General features: G+C 46.5%; 1 protein-coding gene across 1 annotated transcript in view; it reads right to left on the reverse strand.

Annotated features, from left to right (window-relative positions):
- Nucleotides 1–7,787, reverse strand: part of zfpm1 (zinc finger protein, FOG family member 1) — an 87,091-nt gene that overhangs the window by 19,568 nt on the left and 59,736 nt on the right. Inside the window, exon 4 of the mRNA XM_037683108.1 lies at nt 489–628. Coding sequence (XP_037539036.1) covers nt 489–628 — 140 coding nt within the window. The remainder of the gene's footprint in view (nt 1–488; nt 629–7,787) is intronic.

Here is a 7,787-nt window from a genome sequence, read left to right on the forward strand (position 1 = left end):
GCGTGTGTGTGTACGCGTGTGTGTGTACGCGTGTGTGTGTGTGTGAGGTCCAAATGATCCAGACGTTTTTCTCAAATTAAATAATTTTCATATGAAATGAATTTCACTCAGAGAAGAAATTAAATTTTAATTTAAGTTAAACTAGAACATTAAAATAAGCAAATGATAAAATAAATTTTAATCTTTCTTTCTGTCAGAAGTTCTGTAATAAAACTAAACTTTTAACTTTTGGGTTTTTTTTTAGCATTGGGGCTAACAGGACGGACCCTTCATGTGAACTCTGATCTGGTTCAACCCATGTGAGGAAAATAAAGAAATTATGCGTTTAACGTCAGTAACACTGATTATAGCTCAGAAATATCTCCCATAATGCACCTGGTCATCTCCTCAGCTGTCACTGGTGCTGGGCTGGAATGACCTCATCAATTAAAAAACATATTTAACTGGTCCTGAGATCCTGAGAACAGGATCGGCTCGGGAGCTCTTACCTCTGCTTCCTGGTCAGCGGTGCTGCCTTCTGATTGGACGATTCCTGGGTAGGGGCCCCAGACGGTGTCAGGCTGGAGGTCTCTGATGGCCACCACCTGTCTGCTGCCGTCGCCACCTTCATCACTCAGCTGCAGGTCGTCTGTGAGGAAGAGGAGGGAGTAACATCAGACTTCCTGTGAGGCTGCAAGACGTTCCAATGCGCTGGAGGGAAAATGTTGGACTAAGGTGGGTCTCTGATCACACGAGGAGCTGGACGTTAGACTGAACTGGACCCGAACCGTGGAGAACCGCTTGGACCAAGCTGAGCAGCTGCAACCCAGATACCCGGTGGGTCCGGAGGAACTGATCCATCCATGTAAAGACCCGAGGCAGCAGAGAGAACTGGAGTTCAGAAAAGTCTCTGCACATCTGAGGATAAATGAAGGAGTCGTCCTGCAGCGACCCTGGAGCTGCCTCCAGGGTCGCTGCAGGCTTTGACCTCCTCATCTGATCAACCCCCCCATTTTGCCTATGGTTCAGCAGACTGTTTCAGGGGGGGGGTCGGTCTAAAGTGGCGGTCCAGATAAGAGTGTTTGTCTAACACTCTCCATGTCAAAACACTCATCTATCTTCTCTGTATCTTTCCCCAGCAGAGAACAACGGACAGACGCTGATAAAATGGCTTTCCCACAGCCGGGTGGGGGTGGGGGTGATGAGGGGTGACAGGAAGTAAGACAAGGAAGCGAGAAGAAGACATTAAAATCATAAAAACAGGTTCTGGTGGCCATAACGGAGCAGAACTTGTTGTTTGTTTGAGCTCATAGGTGCTGCAGTGACCACATCATATGGAGCTGATGGGATCTGGATCATCAGGACCAGAACACACACCCTTCTCTCTCCGTGTGTGTGGTCTCGTGGTTTTGCCTACACCTCACATGAGAGGCTGATACCGGGCTCAGACGGACTCTCCTGATCCGCTGGGCTGAATCATTTAGACACGATTCAGACCGGAGCAGAACTATTCTGGCTCACAGGTCCTGATGAGGTGCTACTGGATCCTTATAGTTTTGGGCTTCAGTCCTTCTCAGACCATGGATCAGCAGAGTCCCAAGTCCAGCATGTGGTCCGGAAAGTGACGGGCCCGTTTGGACACGTTGACCCTCCTTATCTGTGCTCTCCATCTGAGTCCAGCCCGCCGCACCGCCATTGGCCCATCCTCGGCACATGGGGAGCTTATCGGGCCGAGCAGCTCGGCTGACCCGGGTTGTGAAACCTCAGGAGGACCTGACCTCAGTAAACCAACAGATAGCACCTCCTGAACAAGCAGCAGTTTGTTCTGTTGAGTCAGAACCGAGCTGGACATTAACCAGACCACATATCTGTCCTACTGCTTCTTTGTTCTTTGGCTTCAAATATGAACTTGTGGATTTTGATCGTCTTGGATTAATCTGTTTAATCTGTACCGAGCACAGCTGAACCGGACCTTCCTCAAAACATAAAATAGATTCTAACCAGAGAAAAGGCAGCGCGAACGCTTGTTGCTGAACAACCTGCTGAAGGCTGCTGAAAAGGTTCATCTCGGAATGGCTAATGTGGGCTGAACTTGAACAGCTGACATTTTCTGAAAGCAGGAAAATAAAAGCTGAAGGCAGAAAAAGAACAGCTGAAATGGGTAGAAAAAGCTGAAGAGAGGCAAAATGTTGCAGTCATGAGAAGAAAATATCTGAAACAGGCAGCTGAATCGATTACAAAGAATCTGAAATGAGCAAAAAAAATAAACTGAAAGAGCAGAAAATAAGTAGCTGAAACAGCTAAAAAAAAAAAAAAAAGCTGAAATTTGCAGAAAGAGGAGCATAAAAAGTTACAATTACTGGAAAGAAGCACAAAAAGCATAAGTTAGCTAATAAATGGTAGAAAAAATACCTAGAAAATACTTAAACAGAACCTAAAAAGAAAAAAAAGTTAAATTAGCAGAAAGAAGCTGTAAAAGGCAGAAGAAAAGCTGAAATGAGCAGTAAAAGTTTTAAACAGCTCAAAGTGTTGGAAGGAAGCGAAGAGCTCCATTTCCTGAGGAACACATGGCCGACAAAGCTTCAAACGTCAAAAAGTAAGAATTACACAAATACCAAAAGTGAGAGCAGGAATGTCCCAAATGAGCCGAATGTTTTGAGACAAGAGCTGTTGAAACAGCTGAAAAACATTCAGACGGGTGGTGAGCGCAGCGTTGTCAGCTTCAGGACAAACTCTTAAGGCAAACGCAGAGCGATAATGTTTTCACTCGTATACAAACTTGTTTGTCTGTTAGCAACATGTCTCGTGAAGCACTGAACGTGGATGTGTCATAAAGTATTTATCGACAGCTGACTAACTTTTGGAGCCAAACCAATTCAAGATGGCCACCACAGAAAACTGACACCGAGTCCATGAGTGTGGTAGTAGCAGAGTCCTCCCAGCACAAACTTTGAGGGATGACAGATAACCCTGATGACATCACACGCGACATCGTTTTTAGGGTTAAAAAAGAAAAGAAAAAAGAAAACAAGATATAACGACATCATTTCTCAACACAGATATTTTCAGTCCTGCAGAACCTCTAAATGACCCGGGAGTTCTGATTCCTGTCTGGAACTTTCTCCCTCCCGAGCCGCTGATACGGGGCTGATTGAAATGTCCTTCTTCGCCGCAGCCAGAAGGAGTTGTTAAAGCAGACATGAATTAATGATTGAATTAATTATCAGAGCCACATAGCGTACAATTAATTCTTAGCTTCGCCTCAGTCTTTCCCGCTCCTCCATCTGAGCGAAGAATGTCAAGAAACATTTTCTAATTAATTTACATCGATTATCAGGGGGGTTTCTGGAAGGTCCTCACTTTCAATTTGTGACAGCAGCTCCAACACACTCCGACGTTACTGTGGACCTGATTCTGAACCACCCGACCGGATTTAAACACAGTGTCAGGACAGTACTTGAATGGACCGGACCACAACCAGAACCACCAAAGAGCCCCAAACCATTAAAGCTCAGGAAACACTGACTTTAAAAATGAAACGGGTGTTCAGTGAAGGAATGCATGTCGCCCCCTGCCTGATCTGTTGGTGATCAGAGAACATGTGGAGGAGGACTCTCAGCTACTACCACATCCACAGCTGCTCCGGTCTGTCGTGGTGAAGGAGCTGAAGTTCTGAATTCGCTGGTCCATCAAAGTTCCAGCCTCCACCTGAGGTTTGGATCAGGACTAAAAGAATCAGATCCTGGAGGTAAGGTATGAGACAAGGTGAGGAGCTCAGAGGAGAGCTGCTCCTCCTCATCAGAAGGAGTCAGCTGAGGAGGTTCAGACATCTAATCGGAATGCCTCGTGGACCTGTCCCTCTGAGAGGAGACCCCAGGCTGGACCCAGAACAGATTAGGATCCTCCATGAGGAACTGGAGAGCGGGAGGTCAGGACCTGTTGCCTCCACAACATGGGCAAGAAGGACGGATGATGGAAGGATGATGGATGGATGATTGAGAAACTGAAAAATAATTTTCTTATTCAACTAAATAATAAAAATAAATCAATCAGAAATGCTTCTGCCCTCTCTAGCACACACAACCTGGTTCTGATCCTGGTTCTGATCCGAGGCCCGACTGATGGAAAGATTTTAGAACTCAAACATCGGTCCAACTCGGTGATCCAGAGGACCGGGGGTTTGGTACCAAACACTTCTGAGTCATGTTGTTACACAAAAATGATTGTGATTGAATCCAAGCAGACTACTGGTCCCTAAAGACCCCTGAAGGTCACCTGGAGGTCACCTGGAGCCCCCTGGGGACCCCTGAGGGCTATGAGCGGATCATGGTCTGAGCGGATCATGGTCTGACACGGTTTGCAGATGTTGGTAAACATCCTTCTCATTACTGTCTGAAAATTAGAACTGTGTGCAGGAGGAGGAGGAGGAGGAGGAGGAGGACGAGGAGGACGAGGAGGAGTTTAGCTGAGCTCAGCAGCAGTGGTCCTGTCACTCCTCCTGTTTTCACCTCCTTCGTCCTCTGAACAGAAGCAGCAGCTGCTCTTAGTTTATCTTTCTTCACATATTTGTGAATTTGCATGTTTGCTTCTTGCTCTTTCTGCTGCTCTGTGTATTCTGCAGATAAAAGTTCAGCGGTGGCGTTAAGAGAAATTAGTGGGTAAACAGTGGTAAATGTCAACCATAAAGTTCTGTTGAAGCTCATCTGATTAGCGCTGCCACGCAGGTGTCTTATCTCGCCTGTGCAACAGAGGGTAAAATGGAAATGATTGTGCCGTCCCGAGCAGTAGATGTCTATCCCAGAAATGTCTATCTGCATCCGAGCCGGGGCCGCCGGACTCCGGGGACCCAGGAGGAGGAGGAGGGGCTGCAGCGAGGAAGATGAGAGGGAGGAAAGGAGGCGAGGTGGCTTGTTGTTGGATGGAGGCCTTTTATCAGGCGGCGTTAGAGATGACAGGAGTGGTCATTAATGAGAAACGCCAGGTAGGAGGCAGAGAAGCAGGTTCTGATTGAAGGACGGAGACAGAAGAGACGTTTCTGAGAAACACCAGAGGGTTCCTCAAAACTCTAATTTATTGATAGAAACAATCCAACTGCAGCCATAAAACCAGGAGAACTAAATGATATGAACGTTTGCAGGTTAATTAACATGTCTTCGTTTAACAGAGGTGTGTGTGTGTGTGGGGGGGGGGGGGGGGGACAAAGACTGGAGGGAGGTGTTTGTCATCCAGCAGAGGTTAAACCCCGCCTATTAGCAGGGGGTCAGAGCAGCACGGAGATAAAGATTTCCTGTTGTGTGGTGTCAAAAAATCAATAGCTGCGCCGCGATGAGCTCGTTTGATATCAACTATAGTCTTCTTAAGAGTCAATCAGGGAGAACACGGAGCTGAGGAACCGTTCTGGGTTCTACAGCTGAGGACCAGCCGGTCCACATGTTTGATTCTAAGGCCCGAAGTCCTCTCAGATCAAACCGTCAACCTCTGTTTAGATTCATCTACCTGGATTAATGAGCAGCATCACGACAAGTTTTATCCAAGTTTCTAGGTTTTCAGAGAAGAGCCACAAAAACAAACAAACAAACAAACAAACAAACAACCAAACCATCTCCTGCTGACGAGGCCATAAAAACTGTTCATCACGAAGTAATGATCAGTTCACGATGAATCAAACACGTTCCAGACGTTTTAATTATTCCACTAAGACACACAAGAAGTTTTATTGTGAAGGTTGACTCGATAAAAAAAAGGATGTGTTCTCCCTATTGGGAGCCATGATGGATCCTAATGATGAGAGCGGCTCTCATTCCACAACAGAACCAACACGAACACGGGACAATGGGTCAGAACACTCAAACAGCATGGACGGACGTCCTTCTGTTCACTTCTTTCCTAATAATGGAACTGAGAGGAAACGTTTCCTTCTGCAGTTGAGAGTCAAATATTTAAATTCTTTCAGATCTGAGAGTCGAGATGCGTAATTAATCATTTTACGTTTACATCGCAGCTCTAACCTTTCCCACCTCTGATCTAAAATGTTTGTTTTAAATAAAAAATAACATGCATGATGGAGACATGAGACAGTGTTGCATTCACTGACCTTCACAGCATCATACCTGTGAGGTGAAGTAAACTTTACAAACCAGGGCTATTCAACTAAACTGCTCAGGGGGCCACAGTTATTGAAGTCCAAGAGCTCAGAGGTTGGACATCCAGCAGTTATTCTCATTAAGTAAGTTTGTTTTACGATTTAAAATCAAGTTTTATTTAAAAATGAACCCACTGATGGGCCGAACTGAGCTCACCTGTGGGCCTGATTTGACCCCCGGGCCACAGGTTTATAAACCTTTATCAAGAACGAACTCCTAACACATCATTTCTCTTTATAGCTTCCATGTCTGCAGCAGTCAGAAGCACAAACAAACAAACAAACAAACAAACAAACAGCCTCAGGTGTGAACTTACAAACCACAGGAAGTTTGATTTGTCTTGTTTCCAGCAACGGAACATTTTTATTAAACTGTCAGGATGAGACAAAAACAGCACTGATCCATGGAAGAACCTCCTCTGCCACCTTCAACTCAACACCCCATCTCCCTCCTCCACCCCACCCCCTCCTCCACCCGTTGGTTAATTGCGTTAGTCGTTTCATTAATGACGGACTGATTGTTTTATTGTTGGCTCGTCAAAGACGGCTGGACGCCCCGGTGGCTGCTGAAGCGTCCGTATTGATAAGGCTTTGTGCCTCTCTGTGTGTGTGTGTGTATGTGTGTGTGTGTGTGTGTGTGTGTGTGTGTGTGTGTGTGATGCTGTATGATATTGATAACGACCCATCCAGCCCGGTGTTTTCAGGAATGGGTCACGATCGTTGCGTTTGAGTATCTTGATGACGAGGGCTGAAGCAGCAGGACGGTTGAAGGGTGGTGGTGGTGGTGGGGGGGGGGGGGGGGGGGGTGAGGGGGGGGGCTGGGGGGGGGGGGGGGGGGGGGGGTAATTAACAAGGATTAGGATTGTTGGGGGGCTTGTGTTCCCTCGCTGAAGGCTGCTAACCTGTTGGGATTAGCCAGCAGCTCTCATTAGCGGGGGTCTGTTGATGGTGACTCCTCCCCGCAGCTCACATTCCCTCAGAAAACAGGAACAGCTTTTTATTTCCTCTGCTCACTAACGAGGCTGAAAACGTCCAACAGCCAGACAGCGCTGATGATGAGGAGACTGGGGGACGAAGAACCAGGTTGTCCTGGGGGCAGGTCAGGACTGCAGGTGGGTCGGTTCAGAACCCGTCCCCACTTCTTCCTCAGCCATTGGAGTGTGAGCACAATGTGGTTTTGCACCACAGAACCCTGATCCAAACCCAGAACCAGGTTTTTGGATCTTTTGACATTGCACAGCCAAGCAGGCCCGGAGCATGATGTACCACCACCATGCTGAACACTGGACGCAGTAGTGTTGGACTTTATGACCGGCTCAGTTCGTCGTTAGCATCAGAACTTTAAATGTTCCTTCAGACGGCCACAATTTTGTGTGGATGAACATTTGGAGTTCTTCAATAGAAACACCTTGGACTATCATCCATCCCTCATCCATCAACATCCAACCATAAATCATTATCCAACCATCATCATCATCATCATCATCCATCATCAAACAACAATCCATCATCATCCATCAACATCCAACCATCATCCAACAATCCATCATCCATCAACATCCATCATCAAACATCATACAACAATCCATCATCATCCAACAACATCCAACTATCATTCAAACATCATACAACAATCCATCATCCATCCATCATCCATCATCATCCA

The sequence above is a fragment of the Nematolebias whitei genome, chromosome 10 (assembly GCF_014905685.2).
Source record: "Nematolebias whitei isolate Nwh7 chromosome 10, NemWhi1, whole genome shotgun sequence".
NCBI lineage: Eukaryota > Metazoa > Chordata > Actinopteri > Cyprinodontiformes > Rivulidae > Nematolebias > Nematolebias whitei.